Source organism: Nipponia nippon, unplaced genomic scaffold (genome assembly GCF_047370975.1).
Source record: "Nipponia nippon isolate SJK-2023a ecotype South Korea unplaced genomic scaffold, ASM4737097v1 scaffold_4, whole genome shotgun sequence".
Lineage (NCBI taxonomy): Eukaryota > Metazoa > Chordata > Aves > Pelecaniformes > Threskiornithidae > Nipponia > Nipponia nippon.
The window spans coordinates 90,071,579-90,097,979 of NW_028262358.1; the positions used below are offsets into that span (position 1 = coordinate 90,071,579).

The window sequence follows — 26,401 nt, forward strand, 5'->3', positions numbered from 1 at the left end:
GCTCGGGCAGCCGCTGTCAATAGCCCCCGCCCGCCGCCGCGGCCCCTTTAAGCGTAGCGTGGCAACGGCCGGCGCGTCCGTCGGGCGGGCGGGCAGGTACCGCCGCCGGCGGGGCCTCTCGGGGGGCGTCGCGGGGCCGGGCCGGGCCGGGGCCGGCTGGGGCCACGGGGGTATCGCGGGGCGGAGGGAGGAGCCGGGGAGAGGGAGGGTGTTCCTGGGGGCTGTGAGGGTTGGGAGCGGGCCCGGGCCTAGGCCTAGGCTTAGCTTCCGGGGGTGGTGCTGGGATCCGCAGCTGCGGATCTTACCCCCGACGTGCTGTGTAGGCCGGGATGACCGGCTCGGTCCCGGGGCAGGCAGCGGGGACAGCGGCTGGGCCCTGGGGCTCCCAGCGGCGGAGTTGGGGCGCGGAGGAGAGGCCTCGTCCCGAGCACCGGCGGGTTTCAGGCAGTAGGCCTTCCCAAAACTGGGCCGCGAATGTTCAGTTCCCTTCCTCAGAAGTAATTTATTGTAGGGTTAAATGTTTGCACTTAAAATTTACTCTCACGCGTAGTTGTTAATTGTTTTAAAAAGTGTTAATTAAAAATAATATTGGATATGTTCTTTAAGAACTTCTTCCCAGTGAAGGAAAATTGCTTTGCTTACACTTTGGGAACTGGAGAGCCGCTTTCAGGAATGTCCAAGTTGAACTAGGTAAGTCTACACACACCAGAGGTATGGGTGGAAACATGAACGACGGCATCAACCTCCTTGATGGAGGATTTAGAAAGATAATCTCTTTTCCTGGTTGTAGGACTGGCCTGCATATTACCTATTTGGACTACTGTTTCCTTATCTCTGATCTTACTGCAACTTTTTTATTTTGAGATCTGCTGATGAAAGTGACACTAAGTATTACTGTCACAGAGTCAGATAAACTTAACATTGGCTTTTAAAACCTTATAGCATTTTAATTCTCAAAAAGCTGGTAAACCTGGAAGAAATGCATACAGTTAAGTTAGCAGCTGCAGAAAGCTTCCCTAATAAAATATTTGCTCCACAGTAAAGCCTCATCAGTGAATATGTTTCGATGTGATACAAGTTAATTCTTTTGCTCTTCTTTTTTCTGGAAGAACTACAGTATTTAGATGTGAAAAAGATGGGTGGAGGAAGAGGAGGGAGACAAATTTCTTTTGAATTTATTCTTTGCTCTTAAGTTCAGCACTTTAATAATTCGGATTCATGGTTTTGTACTTGTCTGAAGCTGGCTCTTTCTTGCACTATCCCTTTCTCAGAATAGGTGGAAAAACTGAATGGACCATTAGAGGTCAGCATTTGTACTCGGGAAGTGTCATATGGTGACCAGTAAAAGCATCTAGCTTCTGGTCTTAGAAGGGTACTGAGGTTGAAAAGGACTTTAAAAGGTTTTATGAGTCTTGCATTACAGAACTAAGCTCTGGGTGTACTGTGAGAGAGGAAATACTGAGTATTTTTCCTTTCTCTCTATTGCTTAATACCTGTAATCCAGTAGTTCAATTTCTGTTTCTGTGATTTACTTAGGAGTGATAGGGAGACAGTATTCTGTCACCATTGCAGTTGTTTTGTGTTCTCTGTTTTGTCTGTCACATCCTTCACAGTGACCTGGAGCTGGACTGTTTTTTTGTAATATTGAGCATGTTTTCAATACAAAATATGTAAATAATAGCAATAGTAGAAGTTGCTGAAGGGAAGGAGTATGAAATTCTGGAAACAAAACTGTTTCTAAAGTTTGTACAAGTCCCAGATTTATTTCAGCTATTCTATACTGATCTGATCTTGATGCATGAGGCTTCTAAAAGCATGTGTGGAGCTTTTGGGGGGCGGGAGTTGGGGTGGGGGTGGTGGAGCTTAGTAGACCCAGTACTAACCCACAGTGTTTCACTCACAAACTTGTTAAATGTACCAGGGGAAAATAGATATCTTTGTGGATCTAACTTACACAAGTTGAATTTATTTTATAATCAACTCCAACTAGTTAGTAACAACTGAAAAGTCAGTGAACCAAAGCATTTCGTAATTATACAGTCCTTAGGCTAACTGAAGTAAAACTCAAATATCCTAGTGATTCATTTGTTCTCAAGATAAACTGTGCATTCTTTATGTTAATCAAATTACATTATAAACTCGTGGAAAACTGAATTTGGCAAGACTTAACAGACTGAGGTTTCTTGTTTTGTATGGAAAATATGATAATATTACCATTTTATAAAACTGAAAACCATTTGAAGATTCAGCAAATGTTTTTGGCGATTCATCAAGGGAGCTTTTATTGTTTCACCTTTTTCAATGTTTTCAGTCCATTGCTTTTCACAGTACTTCCAGAACACATCAGAAATTACTATTCATTTATGTTGCTGTATGTCAAAATGCTACTTAGCAAAATATTCTCAAAAGTGGGGAATATTCAGTACAGAAGTGATGGATAATTCTAATCCTCCAGTTCTTACAATTTGTCTGTTTTAAATACACTGAGTTATGAAAAGCATTCTTCAAAAAGATTATTGCCTCTTCAGTGAACACTTGAGAGACTATAAAATAACTGATCAGCTTTAAGTCAGTAAGTGAAAGTGAGTGTTCTTGTTTTATATATATAATTAGACATCTTGATGATTGAACTGTAGGCATTTATGTTTTCTCTAAATGCAGTCCCATTTGTTTTCATTCATATTTGTTTTCTTCTCAAGAAGAAGTCTGTGGATGATGATTTCTTTCTGTCCTCTGTATCCTGAAGGCAGACAAAATTTGGGTGTATCTTGGCTATATCTACACTGTTGAAGATATTTGCCCCATAGAGTAATCCCTGCTTCCAGAAAGGGCTAGGTTAACAGCTCTGGATGTGGTGCAGCCTCTAACACTGATGTGCCTGCCCCAGGAGTCCAGGACTCCTCTGGATGCCACATGTGCCCCTGTGGCCCTGGGACAGATTTGCATCCAAGTAACAGATTAGGTTGCTTGAATTCCCACCAGTTTGTTTTATTCAGCATGTTGTTATGAGCAAAACAGCGAACACATCTCAGATGCAAAGCCAACAATTGAGTGATAGTCTAATTAAAATCTTAACAGTCTAATCAAAGACTTAGTATTAGTCCAGATACTAACACAGTTCAAGTTCTATACAGTTACAGTGACATAGGCACAAACTCTAGTACCAAATCCTTTCTCTGGTGTTATCTTCACCCATCCACTCTCCCTCTGGGCCTTGACTGGCTTCAGCTGGGAGGGGGAAGTCCTTACAGCAAGTCATCAGCATCCCATATCCTTCTCTGGCAGGAGGAGGATGGTGATGCTTTCATCCCCCTTGCCTTAGGTCCATTTGGGATCATTTTTATATGCTTGTTAACACACTGTGCATCTTGCTCTTTATTCTATTGTCCTGGTTTCAGCTGGGATAGAGTTAATTTTCTTTCTAGTAGCTGGTATAGTGCTGTGTTTTGGATTTAGGATGAGAGTAGTATTGATAACACACTGATGTTTTAGTTACTGCTGAGCAGTGCTTACACAGAGTCAAGGCCTTTTCCTGCTTCTCACCCCACCCCACCAGCGAGTGGGCTGGGGGTGCACAAGAAGTTGGGTGAGGACATGGCTGGGACAGCTCACCCCAGCTGACCAAAGGGATATTCCACACCATATGACTTCATGCTCAGTATATAAACTAGGGGAAAAGCTGGCCAGCAGTCCGCTGCTTGGGAACTAGCTGGGCATCAGTCAGCAGGTGGTGAGCAATTGCATTGTGCATCACTTGTTTTGTATATTCTTTTATCATTATTATTATTATTTTCCCTTTCTTTTCTGTCCTATTAAATTGTCTTTATCTCAACCCACATTTTTACCTTTATTTTTCTGTTCTCTCCCCCATTCCACTGGGCGAGGAGTGAGCGAACAGCTGTGTGGTGTTTAGCTGCCTGCCAGATTAAACCACAACAGTCTTTTTGGCATCCAATGTGGGGCTCGAAGGGTTGAGGTAATGACAGATTTGACCAGAGTGTGTTAAAACAAATTTGTTATAAGCATTCAGTATTAGGTTAATAGTCACTGGTAGCAGTGTTGATTTATTTGTTCTCAGAGTTGTTGTGCTTGTTCTCAGAGTTGTGTTCTGTAACAACTTACTTGCTGTATATGTTCCCTGTTGTGCTGTTTATCACCACTGGGGGCTGGATTAAGGTTATCATTTTGCTGAACTGTGTACCACTGGCTTATGCTATGATAAAATTACTGGTTGAGAGACTAATCTGGTATTTGTACTCAGCACTGCCGTCATTTCCGTACTTTAGGAACCATCTTTTGGAAACTATTAATAATTACACTCTCTACCTTTTCTCCTTGGAGAGCAAATTTATGGGAGAGACAAGGGGGGACACTTTCCCCCGCTCCTTCACCTTCCCCTTCTCCTCCAGCCTAGTTACAATAGCTCTTGAGAATTTTGAATATCCTTGGGGTGTTCAAACTAGCATGTTCCTATTGCTATGTCTCCTGAATGTGTTTCAGGTCTTGTTTAAGGTTAAACAACTATTTAAGACCAGCACCCAGAGATCTGCCCCAAGGCTGGATAGTTATGAGTGGCAGCCTGCGTAGGATAGTATGGGCAAGTACCAAGGACAGTGGGCACCTCCAATGTTTTGGAACTTCATCCCTGAACAAGTGCAGAATCCTGAAAAACTAGTAAAATATTTGGAAAAAGTATGCTGTCACCCTGACAATTCCAGAGAGACACAAATCTCTGCAACGTGCTGGGGCCTGGCCCATGCCTACCGAGCCCTGTTCAACACTATTCAGTACCCTCAAGGGGAAGAGCAGGTCTCTGGATCTGACGACAAAGCGACAGGCACTGTGGCTACTCCAACGCCAGTGGCAGGCACTGTGGCTACTCCAACCCCCGTCACAGGCACTGTGGCTACTCCAACCCCAGCGACAGGCACTGCAGCTGAACAAGAGAACCAAGCTGTGCCAGTATCAGTTGCCCCTATACACAAGAAGAAATGTTGAAAGTGAAAGTCAGCTCATTTAGTAACAGAAGAAACTCTTCCCCTATTAAGGAAAGAAGTGGATGAGGCAGACTACTCTGAAGCAGGGCTATCATGAGAACAGGAGGAGGAAGAGGCTGAACTCATAAACAAGGCGGTAGCCACCTGATCCCTGTCCCTGAGTGAGCTGTGAGACATGTGAAAAGATTTTAGTCATCGTCCAGGCAAGTGCATTGTCACCTGGCTGCTCCGATGCTGGGATAACGGGGCCAGTAGCCTGGCATTGGAGGGCAGGGAAGCCAAGCAGCTGGAGTCCCTTTCTAGGGATGGGGGCATTGACAAAGTGATTGGAGAAGGGGCACAAGTCCTCACCCTCTGGAGGCAACTCCTGTCAGGCGTGAAGGAAAGATACCCCTTCAAGGAAGATGTTCTGTGTCACCCAGGCAAGTGGACCACCATGGCGAGAGTTATCCAGTACCTGAGGGAATTAGCAGTGCTGGAGGTGATTTATGATGACCTGGACAACGAGCAATTATCCAAAGATCCAGATGAAGTCAAGTGCACACGACGCATGTGGTGGAAGTTGGTACAGAGTGCACCATTGTCATATGCCAACTCATTGGCAGTAATGACCTGGAAAGACAGAGAAGGACAAACAGCAGATGAATTGGCTGGCCAACTCTGGCAATACGAAGAAAGTCTCTCTTCCTCCCTATGGGCCTGCATCTCGGCTGTGGAGAAACTGTTCCGGGAGCTCCAGCAAGTCAAAGAGTATATGTCCTACTCCCCACCTGTACGGACCAGTATCTCAGCCATTAGGAGTAAGTGTCCCTCTGCTGAAGAGGGAGGATACAGTGGGTACGCGCCATGGGCCACCCTGTAGTTTTACCTGTGTGACCATGGAGAGCACGTGAGGAAGTGGGATGGAAAACCTACCTTGACCTAGAGGCACAGGTACATGAGTTGCAAGGGAAAACAATCACAAAAAGGAGGTTCTTCCAGGAAGATTGCTGCTCTGGTTTCCAGTGGGCAGTTCCCCAGAGCAGAAGGGCCAATTTTGCTTCCAATCTTAATAAAGGGACTTCTGATTCGTATTTATAAGAAGTGAGTAACGAATATTATGACCAGGACTAGAGGGGCCCTGGCTCCAGCCAGGTGGAGGAAAGGGACAACCGGGTTTACTGGATTGTGTGAATTCAATGGCCTGGCACATCAGACCCACGGGAGCATAAGGCTTTAGTGGACACTGGTGCACAGTGTGCCCTAATGCCATCAAGCTATAAAGGGGTATAACCCATCTGTATTTCTGGAGTGACAGGGGGATCTCAACAGCTGACTGTATTGGAGGCCAAAGTGAGCGTAACTGGGAATGAGTGGCAAAAGTATCCCGTTGTGACTGGCCCAGAGGCTCCATGCATCCTTGGCATAAACTACCTCAGGAAAGGGTATTTCAAGGACCCAAAAGGGTACCAGTGGGCTTTTGGCGTAGCTGCCTTGGAGACAGAGGAAATTAAACAGCTGTCCACCCTACCCGGTCTCTTGGAGGACCCCTCTGTTGTGGGGTTGCTGAGGGTCAAAGAACAGGTGCCAATCGCCAGCACAACGGTGCACCCGCGGCAATATTGCACCAACCGAGACTCCCTGATTCCCATCCGTAAGCTGATTCATTGACTGAAGAGCCAAGGAGTGATCAGCAAGACCCCCTCACCCTTTAACAGTCCCATACGGCCAGCGCAAAAGTCTAATGGAGAGTGGAGACTAACAGCTGCTATTGCAGCCTGAACGAAGTCACGCTGCCGCTGAGTGCTGCCGTGCCGGACATGCTAGGACTTCAATATGAACTGGAGTCAAAGGCAGCCAAGCGGTGTGTCACAGTTGATATCGCTAATGCATTTTTCTCAATCCCTTTGATATCATTTTTCTCAATCCCTTTCTGCCTCTGGCAGAAAGCACCAGGGGAGACTTGAGGTCGACCCTTAGGGTTTTGGGGTCAGGGATACAGAGGATCCGAGGCCTGCTATACTCCAACTGAAAAAGAGATATTGGCAGCATATGAAGGGGTTCGAGCTTCTTCAGAAGTGGTTGGTACTGAAGCACAGCTCCTCTGGGCACCCCGCCTGCCGGTGCTGGGTTGGATGTTCAAAGGGAGGGTCCCCTGTACACATCATATAACTGATGCTACGTGGAGTAAGGGGGTCACACTGGTTACACAATGGGCTCAAATAGGAAACCCCAGTTGCCCAGGAATCTTGGAAGTGATCATGGACTGGCCAGAAGGCAAAGATTTTGGAAGATTGCCAGAGGAGGAGGTCACGTGTGCTGAAGAAGCCCCACTGTATAATAAACTGCCAGAAAATGAGAAGCAATGTGCCCTGTTCACTGATGGGTCCTGGCATATTGTGGGGAAGCATTGGAGGTGAAAGGCTGCTGTATGGAGTCCTATACAACAAGTCGCAGAAACTGCTGAAGGAGAAGGTGAACCAAGTCAGTTTGCAGAGGTGAAAGCCATCCAGCTGGTTTTGGATATTGCTGAACGAGAAAAATGGCTAGTACTTTCATCTCTGTACTGACTCATGGATGGTGGCAAATGCTTTATGGGGGTGGTTATAGCAGTGAAAGCAGAGCAACTGGCAGTGCAGACGCAAACCCATCTGGGCTGCCGCATTGATATTGCTGCCCGGGTAGAGAACCTGGTTGTAAAAGTACATCATGTAGATGCTCAGGTACCCAAGAGTCAGGCCACTGAAGAACATCAAAACGATCAGCAGATGGGTCAGGCTGCTAAGATTGAAGTGGCTGAGGTGGATCTGGACTGGCAAGATAAGGGTGAATTATTTTTAGCCTGATGGGCCCATGACACCTCAGGTCATGAAGGAAGAGATGCAACATACAGATGCGCTCGTGATCGAGGGGTAGAGTTGACCATGGACATTATTGCACAGGTTATCCATGAGTGTGAAACATGCGCTGCAATCAAGCAAGCCAAGCAGTTAAAGCCTCTCTGGTATGGAGGACGATGGCTGAAATATAAACATGGAGAGGCCTGGCAGATTGATTGTATCACCCTCCCACAAGCTCACCAAGGCAAGCACCATGTGCTCACCATGCTGTCAGCAACTACCGGATGGCTGGAAACATATCCCATGCCACTGCCCAGAACACTGTCCTGGGCCTTGAAAAGCAAGTCCTATGGCGACATGGCACCCCAGAAGGAATTGAGTCAGACAATGTGACTCATTTCCGAAACAACTTCATAGTCACCTGAGCCAAAGAGCATGGCATTGCGTGGGTATGTCACATCCCCTATCACGCACCAGGCTTCGGGAAACTGGAACGATACAATGGGCTGTTAAAGACTACACTGAGAGCAATGGGTGCTGGGAGATTCAAACACTGGGATACACATTTAGCAAAGGCCACCTGGTTGGTCAACACTAGGGGATCTGCCAATCGAGCTGGCCCTGCCCAATCAAATCTTCTACATACTGTAGAAGAGGATAAAGTCCCTGTAGTGCACATAAAAAATATGATGGGGAAGACAGTCTGGGTGATTCCTGCCTTGGGCAAAGGCAAACCCATCCATTGGATTGCTTTTGCTCAAGGACCTGGGTGCACTTGATGGGTGATGTGGGAGGATGGGGAAGTCCAATGTGTACCTCAGGGTTCCTTGATTTGTACCTTTTCAATGTACCTCTATTTGTTCTGTTCTGTTCTATTCTGTTCTATTCTATTCTATTCTGTTCTGTTCTGTTCTGTTCTGTTCTATTCTATTCTATTCTATTCTATACACTGATTCATGATTCCACATTACATCTGAATGTACAACATGTGGCGTGTTTTACATATGTTGAATACTTGTTCTTTGTTCTATGTCTTGCCTATAAAACCAGTTTTACCCAGCTCCCAAGACTGCATCCTATTGATGACCAGTAATTAAGCACAGGCAAGCTGTTACAGGGCCCCGGTATTGTCCCATGTTTGTGCTTTCAGGCCCCTGCAGTCACGCCATGCCTGTACTCCTCTATGCTGCGTTTTTGCAAGGGTTGTAGATAGTTTGCTCTGCACAGAATAACTACTTGTCATTGCTGTCTGTTATTTTATAAACATAAATGTAACAGTAGGTGCTAGACAATTGTACAAAGCTAAGCAAAAAGCTAAAACAAATTAGATAACTTCCTTGGTTGTTAACTAATTTTGTTGCAGATAAATAAGCTATAGCAAAGCTCCAGGCACCCAAGATGAGTTCACACAAAGTCTGACAAGTTTTGTGGCCCATGTTGTTAGCTGGAAATGAAGCCTTTGGCTTTAGTGACAACACCACACTTTGTGTGGGTTACAAATGCAACTACTGTTTGTAATGTTTTTTTTCAGTCAGGATTACTGTAGTAATATGAGGTCTGTGTTACAGCCCTCCTGAGTACTATTTTTATATTTTATACTATTTTAGTATTTTAATATAACTATATTAGTTTATATTTTATTTTATATTTTTTGCATTCCTTGAGATTCTGTCCTGTGGAGGCAAAACTGATGTAGTCTTCCCTGTGTACCCTCTAGAGAACAGGTTGTCCCCAAAATTCTACCTGTGTTTCAGTTTGGGCTTGGTTTGCTCTTCAAGGAGCAAAATAACATACATTCTGCGCAGATGTTAGTGAGTCCAGGACTTAGGAGTGGAGCTGTTTGGGAGTAGGGATGCACTCTGATATGTTCTAATTTTCTTACGAGTTTTGCACTCATGAATATATCTGAGGGACTTCATTACACTTAAAGACAAACGAGATAATACGATTATAGTTAGGTATATGCTTTTGAAATGTCTTTAATAACTGCATTATTTCAGAAGAAAAAAGAACAGTCATTACTGATCATTTGAATGTTTGCAATAACTGATACCTTCCAGCAGGTGTTGTTTAGCGATCTCTAGGACAAGTGATGTCAAGCGTAGCTTGTCTTCTTTCTGGGCTTTGCAGTGCAATTTTAGTTTTCATTAGAATCTTCTCTGACATAAGTTTTAGGCATGTAATTTATTTGGACCACTTTGAAAATATTTAGATGCTTAAAAAACATTTTGGAAAGTTACTCCCTAAGTAAAGAAAAACACACTCTTCCAAATAATTCAGTATTAATTTCCCAGCAGCTTCCCAATTTAGAACTCTGTTGGGATATTTATTCCTCTAATTCCTTCTGTATAGATTATGAGGGCAAATGGATTCCAGTCACTGGAGAGAGAGTTGTGCTAACAGTGAACTGGGCCAGAAAGCTTGAATTTGTAATGAAACCTGTCTTGGCAGCTGACGCTTCTGTTCTCCTTGGCTATGCAATTCTGCATGTATAGACAGTGGAATAGAAGGCCAAGAAGCATGCTAATTTTATTTTATTGGGAAATAATATAGTGAAAAATTTACAGCTCATTTACAGGTATGTTGTATGCCCTGTGGTGTAGAACAGTTTTGATTGAAAGTGACTTAATTTTTTGTGTGTAGTTTGCTTTGCCATTTAGAAACAAGCTAGAAGCTTGTGTCATTCAACAGGCAGAACTGATGGGCTCGGATGCAAGTCCTATTTTTTCACCCATTAGAGGCTTGATATCCTGAAGTTGGATTGAAGTGAGATAGATGGTGAAATAAGCTTGAGAGCTGTGAAGAGTCGCGAGACAGACAAAAGGCATGGGAGGCTGAGCGTAGTCAGTAAAATACTTCCTAAACTGATGAGAAAATTCTTTTGACTGAGAACGTGAGGAAAATTTTAGACGTATTTGCTCCATTGTATTCTCAGGAAGTATCTCCAAAAATGCAAAATAAGGTGATTTTACCTTGAGATCAGGAGATTTTTTCAGTTTACATCCGAAGACAGGCTGCAGGAGCAGCCCTTCTCATTTTATACCTGCTGCAGATACAATGTTCACCATGTAGCAGCAGTGTGGTCTCTCTTATCAAATATAAAAACCCCAAAAGGCTATATTTGCATTTTCCTATAAAACACAGGACACAAATGTGTGTGCTCCTGTCAGTTCTTGAAGGCATGAAACACACTAGACGTTGTAGGGTATGAGAGTACTTTCTGGGGCAAAGACTGCAATACATAGGTACGGTTTCATTAGCAGTTAAGGACAGAATGTCCTCCAGACAAATGGGGCAACTGCTTTCCAAGCCCATTATTTGACATCATTGGAGTGTCAAAAATTGAGATATGGAAGATTTAGTCAAATTCTACAAATATCTCAATTCTAGTCACATGAATAAGTTGTTAATTTATTTGGTAAAAAGTTTTAAAATATGTTTAAAGTATTTTCCTGAATAGTGTCAAGCTTTCACTTGTCTTCTGTTTTGTTTTCCAAATGCTTCTTTTCCCCTCTCTCTAACCTGGGAGTAATTTCTTATTCTAGATTTAGCTGTGTTAATTTTCTGATTTCCCTTTTGGGGATGAAGCGGCTCAAACTACTGAGTGTAATACTAGTAGCATTCCTAGAGTGATGTCTGTCACATTTAATATAAATAGTAAAGCTAATGTAGCACAGCACGTGGCATAAGGTTATAGGAATCCTGAATAATTTTACAGGGTTTTTTACCTTTCTTTCTTAACTAAACGACAAAACCATTTGTTGTGGTTTAACCCTAGCCAGCAACTAAGCACCGCACAGCCACTTGCTAACTCTCCCCACAGTCGGATGGGGGGGAGAATCGGGAAGGTTAAAGTGAGAAAAGTTGTGGGTTCAGATAAAGACAGTTTAATAGGTAAAGCAAAAGCCACGCGCACAAGCAAAGCAAAACAAGGAATTAATTCGCTGCTTCCCGTTGGCAGGCAGGTGTTCAGCCATCTCCAGGAAAGCAGGGCTCCATCATGCATCACGGTTACTTGGGAAGACAAATGCCATCACTCACAACGTCCCCCCCTTCCTTCTTCTTCCCCCAGCTTTATATGCTGAGCATGATGCCATATGGCATGGAATATCCCTTTGGTCAGCTGGGGTCAGCTGTCCCAGCTGTGTCCCCTCCCAGCTTCTTGTGCACCCCCAGCCCGCTCGCTGGTGGGGTGGTGTGAGAAGCAGAAAAGGCCTTGACTCTGTGTAAGCGCTGCTCAGCAATAACGAAAGCATCCCTGTGTTACCACCACTGTTTTCAGCACAAACCCAAAACATAGCCCCATACTAGCTACTATGAAGAAAATTCTCTCTATCCCAGCCAAAACCAGCACACCATTCTCACTTTTTTCCTCTCTAAATTGTTACAGAAAAAAATGCATTCTGAATGATAACTACTGCTTGCTGAACTGAACTGCAAAGATCCCATGCTTTGGAGATGAAGATGATATATCCAAGGAAATAATCCAGCTGCTGCCATTGTGACAACTGAAAGGTCCTTTGTGTCAAAATGAACAGTCTTTGAGAAAAATCTGGAAAGCAGTTAAATCTGAAAAATGGGAGAAAGAGTAAGGAGCCCAGATTCTGAACACGACAGGAAATCAGATGGGGATAAAAATAGTGACTCCTATTATTCAGATGAAGATAATGCATCTCATTCATCTGGCCAGTCACCAACACTAAGCTATCCATCTACAAGCCAAGAAAAAAGAGATCACAAAACACAAACTTCAAACAACCTTGTGCACTACCAAGGTAGGTAGATAGCAGAAATTGCTGCTTTGTAACTGCTCTAAAGAGTTAATTATCTTTGAAAGCTGAAATGGAAGTGGGAAGCTACCATTATGAGAATCTACAAATAAAGTTCATGTGAATTATGCTACAGATGGCAGGTAGACTGTAACTGCTCTGTTGAAAATTGAAATTAATCTGTTTCTGCATAAGGAGGATTTTTGGTGATTTTCAGAATTATTCATGTTTTCCTTAAAAAGTGAACGTGGCTCTTATACTAGCCCTTTGTTGAATCATGCTGGTGCTCTCTTTTTGTCTTTGACAAAAAGACTCGAGGCCAAGGACTCAGGGCAAGTCCTTAAAAGGGAGTAAAAGGGAGACAACTGTTAAAATTTCTCTGACAAAATACCCCTAAAGATCTCTCTCTTGTAGAAGTCTAGTTGACTAAGCTTTACAGTGTAATACTGGGTACTTTAAAAAAACAAACAAATGAAAGATTGCTAATGTGGCAAGAGAGAGAAAATGTGTTTGGTGAAAGTTAGGTGCATGTGGAAATTCCAAAGAAAGTTTTTCCTGGTCCTTCCTTGAGGGTAAAATATCTCCAGTCTGAGATGAAATAGCTCCACTTTCAGCTCCATCACACGCACCTCACGTACATGCACTGCTTTCTTGGTTGAGATTGCGGGGAAGGGAACGTCCCTACAAAAAGGAAGAGAATGGTTATCCAGGTCCTGGGCTGAAGTAGGGATGTGAAGCCTCTCTGCCACGCTTTGACAGCTTGTTCTAAATAATTGCATACGTTTTCTGGTGAAGTCAGAGCATATCCTGCCTCTCTCAAGCAAGGGCTCTATTTCATTCGTAGGTGCTTGATACCATGGGAATCATTTGGTCAACATTATGATCTCGAGTGTGCCAGAAAATCTAACTGTAAATATTGAAGTTGCCCAGGGAGCATATCTCTTCAGATCCTTGACAGAGTTGGTGTCCTGGTGCAACTGGTATTTTGCCGAGCTTCTCTGTGTTCAGAAGTGGCATCTTCTGCATAGCAGTCATGCATTAGCTTTCTGGGAAACAATAACCGCATTTCCACTGTGCTATTTAATTTGGAGGGGGCAAATGAATGACTAGTTCTTTGATTACATTGCCAGAACTGAACATAATTATTACATGAAGGTATTGTGAATGGCATGTTGTTCTTGAAAGACACTATTCCCCAATTTAACTATATGGTCGACAGTGCAAACTTGATATTGGAATTTTCTGTTCTGCCCTAAATGGGGAGAAATTTTTCAAGGGGCTGGAAGTCTTGGGTTAATGGGAATTCCCTTAGTTGGTGATAGGAGTGGCGTCATTCCTGCAGTGCATGTATGTGCCTTTTCCCACCTGAATGTGACGTGTTCTTTGTAAAGGAAAAAACCCTTTTGTTTGCCCAAGCTGTGGAAAAAATGAGCATCAAGCAGAAAATGAATGAGTATTTGTGCAAAATGTTTAGAGGAAATGATAAGAAAATACTTTAAAGCTGTTATTTTTGTTGTAAAATATTCTCTGTGTAATAGAAACATGGTGAGCGCCAAAGGAAGAATTTGCTGTCGCACAGACTCCCTGTCTGTGTATAGGTAACTGCACTATTGCTGTATCCCAGCTTTCAAGCCTGAATTATAAGCTGCTGCTCAGTATGTGGCTTCCGAACACTGATGTAGCTTAATGAATTATGTGCTCTCTATATATGCAGTTGTTTTAACAGATATATTTGGGGGATTATATGCTTCATTCTTTGAGTGTGGCTTGAGAGGCAAATAAGGTAGAAAGAAAATGTTTAGCTTTTATCTATGGGGGTGAGAAGAAAATAATAATATGAAATAGGAATGCGAGTGATGCATACTAGTAATCAAATAAGGATACTGTGTGGAAAATGTGATACAAGAATAAATTATTCAGGGGAGGACTGAATTTTCATGGGATTTATAATTTTGCTTTGGAGGCTTTTTGCATTGAACCTCTGAAATCTGCTGTTTTGTCTGTAAGCATGGCAGCTGGATTTGAAAATACTACTGCATTTGTCTGAGAGAATTACATCTTGCATAACACATAACTAGCTAACGCTCAGCTAATTGTTGCCATTTTAAAAGCATTTGATAATATTGTATGCCTAAGAGTACAGTATATCTAAAACATTTTAATAAACATCATTAAATATTAGCAAAATATGATTCTTATTTCCAATACAATTTGCAGATTATTACTTTACAATGGTCCTATATTGATGGCTGCAAATATTACCTCTTACAGTAGATCACAAACATAAAGCTCCATTTTTTTTCTATCAAAAGCAGCATGAGTCTATCATATATATGCCTTTTATTGTCTGGTTTGAAAGCTGCAATCTCTGCTAAGTATTGTAAAATTGTTTCAGGCAGAGCTTTATTCCAAGAAGGATGTCTGAATAGACAAATTGCATTGTCTTATAGTAAACATGCTTTTTATTTTTCCTCTCTTAGCCACAAAGAAATTGAGTTCCAAATATGCACCAAGCAAAAGAGGGACACAGTGGGGCTTCCGTTCTCAGAGCCTCACTAGGGATTCTCCTGCAAAAGATATAGATCTTGTTACAAAAAGAGTTCTTTCTGCTAGGCTGCTGAAAATCAATGAGCTCCGAAATGAACTGACTGAACTCCACATCAAACTAGATGAGCTGCAGAAGGAAAACAGGGCACTGAAGAGGCTTCAGCACAGGCAGGAGAAAGCCTTGAATAAGTTTGAAGATACGGAAAACGAAATCTCTCAGCTCCTTGCTCGGCACAACAATGAGATTAGAATATTAAGGGAGCGCCTACGAAAATCTCAAGAGAGAGAACGTGCAACTGAGAGACGGCTGAAAGATTCGGAAGATGAACTGTACAGAACAAAAACTGTCTTGCAGAAACTGAAAAAGCTGTCTGCAGATAAGCACCTTGCCGAAAGAGATGACCTGGCAAAGAAACTAGCCTATGCAGAGAGCAGGCTAGAGGACAGTGAAAAAAGAATTAAGGTGAGATGACTTTCTTTTTGTAAGAAATTCTGGTACAGATATTTCTTACCATAGTGAGCGTCATGAAGTGGAACAAATAGAAAATAATTCTCTTTTTTTTTTTTTTTTTTTTTACACATAAGTAGCATCAAGTAAATTATTTCCAAGGTGATTATATAGTTACATACTTGGTAGTTGTGCACTCACATTTCTGTTTACAGATTCGGTATATTTTGTCAGAATATATACTGTGGACTTGTGCTTTTAAGTGTTTTTATAACTAGTGATAACGTTTCAGAAATGCATGCAGCTATAACACAACTTTATGCAGTCTAATTTATCCTCTTGGAGGGTAAGCATTTGTTAAAAATTTTCTGGGTATTTAGGGAACTGTATACTAAAATTCTAAAAAACATATATATGGTAATTATTTTTCAATTTTCTGAACTGCATTCATGCACTGTTTGTCCACTATTCTGCACATCTGAGAGCTGAGCTGAACAAAATTACCATAATTTTTTTAATACCAAAATGAGCTTTAGAACATTTTATGGGTATCCATTTTAAGAATTTTGTGCAATGTATTTTAATTTTGTTCAGCAAAAATGTTCACATTTTTGTAAACATATCTAAACATGTCTACATTGTAAACATGTCTAAAAACTCATCTTATTTAAAAATAATTGTGTTAACACTATTAAACTGTTGGTAGTTGTATGCAATACAACAATTTTTAGTTGAAATTATGTTGGTCATTAAAAAAGTCTTAAAGTTTGGTGTCTATATTAGTAATTAAACCTAAATTACATTACAGAGATAATAGATCTGGAAATGCAAAGGATTAAGCTGGAAATAAGCTTTCATAAAATAAATCCCAAAATACCAAGATATAAACTGCTGAGTAACCCAAATCACCTCACCCTGTAGTGTATCTGGCATCTGTAGTTTTATGATCAGGTATTTCAGCATTTGTAGTACTGGATAATGTTAAAATGAATCATGCCCTAAAAAGTAAGGGATTTGCTTCTACTTTTTTCCTTCTCTCATCATCACAGGTTCACTTAAAACAGCTGTTGCAAGGTGAGGGTATGTAAATGAAACCACAATCACAGATTTCTTTCCAGTAGAAAGGTTAAAAAGTATTTCTTGTCTTCTTCCTTCTAATCCTACACTTCCAGGGAGGTATTCTGTTTCTTAAGCACCGGTTTGAGATTTGTCTTAAGAGATCTGGAGGTCCACTGTGCCAAGAGTCTTGCAGAAAGTCATGTGTGTTCCCATTATGTCCTCAAATCACCTCTCAATACTCCAGAAGGATGAGCTGCAGCATCTGCAAGTGCTCTGTCTGCACCCTCAAAGTTAGGATTAAGGGTTTAAATGTATTCAGTGTTACAGCAATGGTGGAGCCGATAGCTGAATCCAAGATGCTGGTTTACTGTAATTTTACTTAAGTAATTTGACGATAAAAAAAGTACTTCAGTTATTAAAAAAATATTATTTTGCTTTAATTGAAGGATCTGGAAAAAAATCTTGAATTAAGTGGTAGCAGTTTTCAACGAGAGTTACATTCAAAGAAAAAAAAGATGTATGAGGCTCAAGAAGAAAACAGAGTTCTCCAAGAAGAGCTTCATCAACTAAATCAGAAGCTGAAGGTAAAATGTGAAGCAATACAAATTGCTAACCCTGTTCTGGCATTTTATCTTTGGAAGTATCTGTAATCAGGGTTGAATAGTTTACCACTGACTGCACTCTGCTGTGTACTTAATTATATACCACATGTGAGTTCTTTTCCTACTTCAAATTGAAGTGTTCTGTGCTCTGACCCTACAGTGTTTATAACAGGAATGTCTCTATGTTAATCATTATTGTTAGCACTAGTTAAGAAAAGCAAGATCAAGTACATAGCCAAGCATTGCGATTAAACCACAAGATCTACTGGAAAATTGGGTTTTGAAAGCTTGATTTTTAAAATTAAATCTGCAGGTATATACAGTACTTAATGTTACTAATGTACTTGCATTACAGTAGGTTTGTGTAAAGATTAATTTCTTGTATTTGTGATATCCACATGTGTTGCTAAATTTGTGCAAAGGTTTCCATCCCCTCACTCTGTCGTTGCCCAAATTCTAAATTTAAGGACTGAAAATAGTTATGTTCTTCCTAGTCAGTTTATCTTTAGAAAAAAAAAAATAAGACTTGAGCTGAAGTATTCAGTTTCTAGCAGAATTTCCTTGAAACCCCAAGTCTCAAACATACTTTTACAATGGAGGTGCACCAGTTTACCACGGTACTAGCTATCAAGCAAGTAGCAGTAGCATTAGTAACTCAAAAACTTACCTGTTTAGAGCAAGTATTTTAAGCCTGATTTGTTAGTGGAGAGTTTAATATTTTGAAAATATTTTTATTATCGGATGATTTCTGATAACTCACTGTTCATTGCTGTATTTTATTCAATAAATACCATGAAAGAAGAATATGTCTCTACCTCTATGATGCAGTGGGCCTCTGCTCCATGGTACTGACATGCCCTGTGACAAGTAGCATTGCTGGCATTGAAATGTTTAACTCTTTACAACGCTGAAAATTCAGTTGTGCAATCTATACATACATTGTAAGTCTTATTTAGGTTTATGGAAGCATTGGCATTTAGCTTAATTTTCACCGCAGAGATTCTTCCCCCCCCCCCCCCCCCCCCCGAATATTTTGCTAATGAGTTTTTTGGGGGAAAAGTTCTATCTGCTTTCTTATAGCATAAGCAAAATTAGGAATGTTATTGTTCTCTGTAAAACATTGGATGTAACTATTGATTACTTTACTCTGTTTCTATTTACAACATGTATTTTTAGTTTAATGTACAGCTTTGCTAATGACTAGTAAATGAAATGTTAGTAACTCATTGCTATACCTACCTCTCTCATTCACAGGAAAAAGAAAGAGAACTTGAAGCAAAAAATATATACGCTAATCGTATGTTGAAGCTATCACCAAGAAAAGACATGGATATTATACAAAGAAAAAGAGGTAACTTACATAAAGCAATAAAGGCTGAAAAATTAATAGCAACACTTTTAAATTACTCTGCTAGGTTATGTCATTCATGCCATTCAGTGTTTGACTGTACCACTGCTTGTTCAAGAATGTTTACTTTTTTGCACTGCTTTCAACACAGCACTGGTTACAAGGAAGGGCACATTGTTTGTTTGAGTGTTCTGTAGCTGCAGCAGAACCAAAACCCAGAACTTCATCAAACAGCCTTCTGAACTCCTTTCATACCAGATGTTCCTGGGTGGAGGAGGAGGGGAAGGTTGTTTAGTAAATTCTCTCAGAGATCATAGGTAGTGTCTACAAGACAATAAATTATAGAGGCTTTAAAAATACATAAGTTCACTGCTATGAATATTATGGCAGTGATTTTTATTTATTTTTTACTGATTCAAATTTACTGTCTATCAGATGAGCTGCACTCTTTTTTTTCCTCAAAGTGTACATATGTCCCAGAACATAATCTTCTAAAAGTATCAGTGCAGTGATTTCTTCTGGTGTGACAAGGCAGCCTCAAGCCTTATGCTGCCCACATAAATACGTGTGTATATATGTGTGTCTGTGTGTGTAGAATCTTCTTGTCAGAAGAAGCAGGAATTTATGGAACTCTTTTATATATTTAATGCCAGCATTTCAAACAGTTTGTCTGCTGCTCATCATAGAGGAGGTTTAGGTTGGATATTAGGAAAAATTTCTTCACCAAAAGGGTGGTCAGGCATTGGAAGAGGCTGCCCAGGGAAGTGGTTGAGTCGCCATCCCTGGAGGTATTTCAAAGACCGGTAGATGTGATGCTTTGGGACATGGTTTAGTGGTGGACTTGGCAGTGCTATGTTACCAGTTGGACTTGATCTTAAATGTCTTTTCCAACCTAAACAATTCTATGATTCTATGATTTTATTATAGATACTCTATTATTATTCCATTTTAGGTGCAGATTTTTAAAAATGTCGTTCCATAGAGATAAGTGTATGTGTTTCAAAGATGCAAATAAGTGAATTTTAATTTTATGACTTTGCTTCTCTACATGTAGCTTCTGTGACAAGCAGTAAGATGAGTGAGATATTTTGCAGGGATTTTTTAACAAATATTCAGTGTACTGTAATGACTTTATAAGTAGCTTTAAGGTGGGGGGGGTTCAGTGGAACTTTTGCATGCAGTTTTTTTTTTTAATTAGCTTTTACAGATGCTGAAAACAGGTATGTGAAACGTGTCAATACTATCCACTTCCATTGGCACTGATACAGTCTTTTATGTTTGCTGCAAATCATTAAAAATGAGAGATAGGTATATAGTGGGATATTTTCAAGTGAAAATGTGATTTAATTAGTTTGTATTTTCTACAGCCAACAACCAAAATATTAAAAAAGGAGCACACCTCACAAAAGGTGTACAGACCAGTGGATACTTCTCACCAGTAGAATTTCTTCCAGAATCAGAACTTGTCTGTGGTGACACAGTAAACAAGAAAGAAGGGATTCTTCCTAAAATAGTGAGTTCCATAAAAATGTGAGACTTGCTGCAGATAACTCAGCTATGAGACTGAATGTTTAATGCAGAGCTTATATTTTAGAAAATATGTGTAAATATACAAATATAAATATATGGAAAATACAATTTAGAAAACATTTTGATCTTTAAGAGAAACTCTGCCCTTCTGGAAATACCATACTCCATTGTTATGATACTTATTTCATCATATTCTATGTCTTAGTGATAACCATTAGCTCAATTTGTTTCTTTTTCTGCCACTGTCATTTCTTTGAAGTTTTTAAGACTTCATTTTGATTTTCTCCCCTTTTCATTATTTCTAATGCTTATTTGAGAAATCTGTTGTAACAGTGCTGGCTGCCTTGTCTCTCTTTTTGCTTTGGTCTTAATTATGGTTTCTTTTACTTTCCAGATTTATTTCACAATGCATAAATCTAACACTTCCTCTTATTGTCATAGTGCTGGTATTTCTTCTGTCGTTTTTCCAGCTTTGTGAATACGGTTGGATTTTTTTGTTTTTCCATTTCCCTTTTTATAATAAAATAGTGCCCTTAGAAGTGTTGCTAATACTTCTGTGACCTCAGGCTAAAATCAAAGAGATTTGTAACATAATACAAATCAGAATGACACAGATTCTGGTACAAATTCTGATTACATAAGGTGAGGACTTTTGTCAGAAATAATGCTCTGAGGATGGTCTTGACTGGCTTTCTGGTAGGATTGAAGCTTTTTCATGGCTATTTCATTCATATGTTCTCTCTTCCAAAATCCTTTCTGTAAGTATGGATGCAGTTTAATGTATGCATTCTTCCAGCATATACTTTGGTGTGTGAGTTACAGAACCGCACAGTTGGTACAAGTGCAGCTCAGGGAGTCCAACTAGATGTCATCTTACAAACCTCTCTAGTTCGTGTATGGCTATTGCTTTAAGTAACCTAAATTAGATTTGGGTAGCCTGTGCTTTCATCAGTTTTCTAAGTCAAGCATTTTAAATACTTGGCCGCCATCTCTTTATGAAGTTGTTGTTTTGTTTTTTTTTTTAAATATAGTAACGGTGATCTTATACATGAAGGGAAAATACTTGAAGTTGTTTTGGCTAATAGTCATATTTTCTCTCTTCATTAAGTAGTAACTGTTTCTCTTATTTCTCTTAGAAGTCTATTTTAATCTAGAAGCTTATTTTACTCTAAAATAAGCACAAGCTGCAAAGTTAGCATCCACATGTTGGATTACACTGGCTTTCTCTTCACTTCATTGCCACTACTTTTCTGTGTTAGTGATTTTTACTGCTGACATTAATATCTTTTCTGCAGGTTCTTTCCTTTTAAATGTGTATGTATACTCCCTAACTGAATTTTTCAGCCAAGATTGAACCTTTCTCTTTCACTGTTTGTTGCTTAATACTCCATAACTTTAAGTACCACCGTGAAACTGTCTGAATCTACAACCACTTACTTGAGTAAAAAGATCAGATTGTGGAAGTAGAGAATAACTAATTGCTTGCTTGTTAAAAGAATAAGGTGGTGGGGTCTGGCCCACCAGAAAAAGACTGTCTTGAAAAAGACAACTGCTGACTTCTAAAGAGAACTACCCTAACATAGTGATAATTTTGCTTTATGAGATTGGAACTGCAACTTTCCTGAAATGTGTAATACAGAATAGAGTTGATTATCTATTCATTTTTTTTCAGGTGCATAAAACTATGTTACAGCTGATAAGATTTTAGAGCCAAACTCCTGGGTTGTCAAAGCTGGTTTGGTTTAGATGACTTGCTCGTTTTTACATTTAGCAGTAAGAATGTGATTTCAGAATGACATAGAAGTTCATATGATTTTGTTTGTTTGTTTTCTTGATTATTTTTTCGCATCAGTTTCAGTTTTGTATTAATTTATTTCAGGAAACAGAAACTCAACACAAAGGATGGAAAGAGCAAGCAGACCTCCTAAGACAAGATCAGGACAGGGAAACGGAAGAGAAACTGAGACGTTTTCAGGAAATACAGGCTTTAGAGGAGAGGGTTCAAAAACTACATGACGGTAAGGAAACGGGTAGCTGAAGGCTGGAAAATACACCATAGAATACTAATCAAGTGGGGCTGCTAGTTGCTTGTGAGAAGAGCAAAATGATTTTGCAGAGATCACTACAGTGGAAAATTATTTTCAGCTATATTATGCAAAGAGAATCAGAAAGAAATACAGGGTATAGAATAATCTGTGCCCTGTACTCAGCTGTGGTTAAATATGCAGCAGCAAAAAATGCTTCCCATGAAAAAGTATTGAAGCCTGAGAGATTTTGCTTTACAAAACAAGGATGATATAGCAGATAAATGCTGATGTTATCTCTGACTTGCTAGATGTTATTGAGGTAGGCAGTATATTTTTACCATTGTAGAACGAATCTGCTTTCCTTAATGTGGCCTGTTTTTTCAGTGCATATCTACTTCACTCGTATCATTTGAAATTGTAGTTTCTCTTTTCACTTGTGGTTATCTGAATCATTTGGTGTGGCTATTTGAGAAATGTCAGTTCCTATCATTACATTTTAATATTGCTTTTTTATTAATTTGCTTTTCACAACATCTTAAAGAATTACATTCATAAATCTCTTAATCTAAAGTATTTTAGATGGACTGCATCCTGTCATGTTAAAATACTCTTTCAGTGATTATAGTTAATGAACAGTATCACTTTTGCTAGATGACAAGGAAGAATTCTAAAAATCTGTAGCTGGTTTCAGAGGTAAATTCTGTGTAAAATCTTCTACCTCCACTGGCATCAGTGCACAACTTACATAAGCCAAGAATCTGCTCTGTGATCTCTCTAAGTAAGATGATTTGGCCACCTTACCCATGTTACAGTATAAGCTGATATTTTCCCCACATTACATACAGAAAGGTAGCTACTTACTTAACTTGGTATAGTGATATGCTATTGAAAATATATATATATATATATATATAAAAAATATAGATGAACTGAACTGTTGCAGTTATTTCTGTAAGCTTGATCTGAAGTACAATAGATAACATGGAACTTTGTGAAAACATCAGTTGGAAATTTGAATAAAGTGTTCAGAGGGGAATGCCAGTATGTTGAAGGGGCCGAATAGTCATATTCAACTTTTGGCCAAAGACATGTCTGTTGTCTTGATAGAAAAATATTTTGAAGAGAGAAATATTTGAGAAGCTTCTTTTTTCTTGTACACTTAAGTATTTGCAGGTTCTATCTAGAAGTTTATTACTGTTTTGCACCTTTGGTATCCCTTTATAGCTGTGCAAACTGACATTTGGTATTTGCACAGACACTCTCATTGAGTTCACATGGTGATGCACAGAACACTCGTGTAAAGGTGTTTTCTGTATGCAGCAGATGCAGTGTATTTTAAATCATTCACTACGTGAAACCGGTAATGACTCCTGTGACTTTGTGGCCTGATGGCTTCACAGGAGTAGTTCCCTTTGTGGAAAAAAAACCCAAACATATATCCCAGAACCGTCCTAATGTCAGTGGTGCTGACAAAGAAAAATAAAGTACTGTGCAAGTCAGGACTATTAAAATCAGTGATGTTGTATTCATTTTCATTCAAACCCAGGAAATGGGAAGGCAATTGGCAGAAATGAAATTCCTCTGAAAATTCTAAACCATCGATAATGTCCTACTCTCTTTGGAAGACGACAGTAAACTTTAATACCTTAGCAGAGAACCTGGTGTGAATTTAGTTGTAATTTTTGAATCATTTATTTTTGCAGTAGGAAAACCACGTTATGCATAGAAGAGCGTATTAAAAACTCAATGGCTTTTGCTTGCATTATTTTCAAAATATTCTTTTAAAGGCATTTTAAAACTAAAACATTTTAAATAATGATTAAACATTTCCTGCAGAGTGGGAAAGGGAAGAATATGACAAAATGAAAAAAGAAAGCAGCTTTTTATTGGATAAAGAAGAGAAAACAAAGATGGAGACAGAAATCCACAAACCTGAAGTAGAGAGAGAAAGCACTGAAATGTTGGAAGAGCGGCAAAAAAGAGAGTTCCTGCTTGCTAAAATGCAAGAAATTGATAGAGAAACTCAAAATGTAACAAACATGAAACCTGCTTCCCAAGCACCACTCATAAATACAGCAAGAAAATCTGATTCCCTGGAGAAAAAAGAAAAAACCAATCCATTCTTTGAGATTCCTGGGAAGGTTACTAATGGATTTCCTGTAGATGACAGCCAGGATGATGCCACAAGAGCACAAGGGCTGAAGCAGCGAAATCTAAGGACCGTAGATTTAAGTAATGAGTTAACATTTGGTAGTTATGTACCTTCCTTTGGGAAAGGATCAGCAAGACCGAGTTGGCTTACTCAAAAAAATGACAACTTAGAAGAAAATGTTAAGGAAAATGCAGATTTCAATAGTAAGAAAGAAAAGAAGTCCAATTTAATGGAACAACTCTTCGGAAGCAGTGCCAGTACCATCCTTCTTTCTAAAAATAACGATACAACACCTTTTGACATAGATTGGGACTCTAGTAATACTCTTGTCGATAAAAACAGTAAAGCCAAAGTCAAAGACGACAATGATCTTTTCGGTGAAGGAAGAAACCTAAACAGACACCGTTTGCAACACACTACAAGCAAGCCAGGAGTTAAGACCCTTGGTTCTTTAGAAGATGAAATCGAAGAAGTAGTCTTACAATGATCATATTTTTATATGTTTCATATGTAAATACTGAAAAAATATTTTCATGTAATATTTATTAGATAAAGATTTGAAACATTTCACATATATTGTAAAGCCTTATGAAGGAATAATCTACATAAATGGGTATATGTATAGAGGAAAGATGCACTTTGATAGAACAGCCTAACGTATATGCAGGAAATTTCTTCTAAAATGTAATATCCAAATACAGACCTTGGAGATCTGGCAGTGTCTCTTTTGGCAGAATGACAGGGAAGGTGTCCTGAGGGACTTTTGATAGATGAGATAGGTGCTGGCTGGCCGCTTCAGTCAATCAGAGAAGATGCTTCTGCCCCAACTTGGGGTCCAGACCAACCGTCACTGTCGCCACGTGGCACCATCTGACTTGTGCAGCTGTGGCTCGGGGTCCGAGAGGCTCGGTAGTGCAGAGCTGGTAGGGATGCCATAGGAATGGAAGGACTTGCAGAGGCTTACACTCACTGGCACCCTTTCCTCATGCTCACTCACACACCCTTCACGCTCCCTCTCACTCTTACTCTCTTGCGTGCTCACTTTCTTTCCCCTCATCCTTCTCTCTCTCTCACTCTTTCCCTTTGCTTGCTCTCACCCTCTCTCTCTCGCCATCACTCTCTAAATTTTTGAGACTTACTGATGTGTAATGGTACGTCAAGTAAAATCATACTTCTCACAAGGGATCATTATAGTTTATTGCAGAATAAGTTGGCTAAGAAGGCAACAAGCTTTTATGTGGCAGCCCTGGCATTCAGGACAGCTACTAGATGTGCATCTCTGGCTAGCCAGCGTGGGGAGTGTTGGGTCTTTCTTTACCTGTAGGCTGCTCTCAGTACACCGCTTTTCATTTTCAGTACTTCTTTTAGGCCTCAGATATTTTCTTTCTCCAGCATTTGGAGCCTCTTAACTGTGTCAGGAGAAGGCATGTGTAACATCAGTGTCATGAAATGGATAGAAGAGATGTATCTATCACAAAGGCTCAGGTAGAAAAAGAATATTCTACACTGCAATCATGTTATCTCAGAAGAAGATCAACAGAAACACAATTAACTCAGGAACAGCTGATCTTTCTTCTGCATAGGTTTTCTGTAGACCTTACTACCAAATTTGTCTAACTCTTCTCATATATTCAGGTTATATTTATTATATAATGCCATTTTTTGTAATTTCTGAATTTTCTATGTAAAATTCCAATTGTTACTAAGTCATTTTTTAACAAAATGGTTTTGTTAAATGAGTTGAGTAAAAATTTTGTTTGTAGATCATCTTTAACACAGAGTTCTGAGTTTTTATATCATGTTATTGATACTGGTGGAGGGAGGGAGGGTTGGTAGCAACATTGCTAGTGACATCATTCACTGCATGGTGCCACGTACGCAAATTAAAAAGGTAGGCAATTAAGGATTTAGTAGAGGCATTCCAGAAAATAAGCTGAAGGTCATTCCTTACTAGAACAACAGATTTTGAAAAGCCTCTCTGATATGCTCCCTATGAGCCTGATTCAAAACCTACTAAAATACAGAGAAGAATTCTCATGATTTCAAGATGCTTCGAGTCAAGATTTCTCTGAACACAATGGGTCTTCTGAAAAGAAAGGCTGG

General features: G+C 39.9%; 1 protein-coding gene across 6 annotated transcripts; it reads left to right on the forward strand.

The window, feature by feature from the left end:
- LCA5 (lebercilin LCA5) lies at positions 1-26,072 on the forward strand. Of its 6 annotated transcripts, XM_087776626.1 has the most exons (11): positions 1-96; positions 607-690; positions 3,888-3,976; positions 4,501-8,265; positions 12,207-12,591; positions 15,066-15,595; positions 17,086-17,223; positions 18,496-18,592; positions 19,957-20,102; positions 21,999-22,137; positions 23,983-26,072. In XM_087776626.1, the coding sequence occupies exons 5-11, from the start codon at positions 12,393-12,395 to the stop codon at positions 24,783-24,785; spliced, it is 2,052 nt and encodes a 683-aa protein (XP_087632752.1). In that variant the 5' UTR covers positions 1-96; positions 607-690; positions 3,888-3,976; positions 4,501-8,265; positions 12,207-12,392; the 3' UTR covers positions 24,786-26,072. The 6 variants fall into 6 exon arrangements, with proteins under 6 accessions (XP_087632752.1, XP_087632750.1, XP_087632748.1 ...); XM_087776624.1 differs by lacking the exon at positions 3,888-3,976; XM_087776625.1 differs by lacking the exon at positions 1-96 and having other exon boundaries at positions 236-690.
- Positions 26,073-26,401: the final 329 nt, after the last annotated feature.

Coding starts and splice junctions, on each gene's coding strand:
- LCA5 (XM_087776626.1), top strand. CDS start 12,393: ATGGGAGAAAGAGTAAGGAGCCCAGATTCTGAACACGACAGGAAATCA. Junction 15,596..17,085: donor ACAGTGAAAAAAGAATTAAG/GTGAGATGACTT, acceptor CTTTAATTGAAG/GATCTGGAAAAAAATCTTGA. Junction 20,103..21,998: donor AAGGGATTCTTCCTAAAATA/GTGAGTTCCATA, acceptor AATTTATTTCAG/GAAACAGAAACTCAACACAA.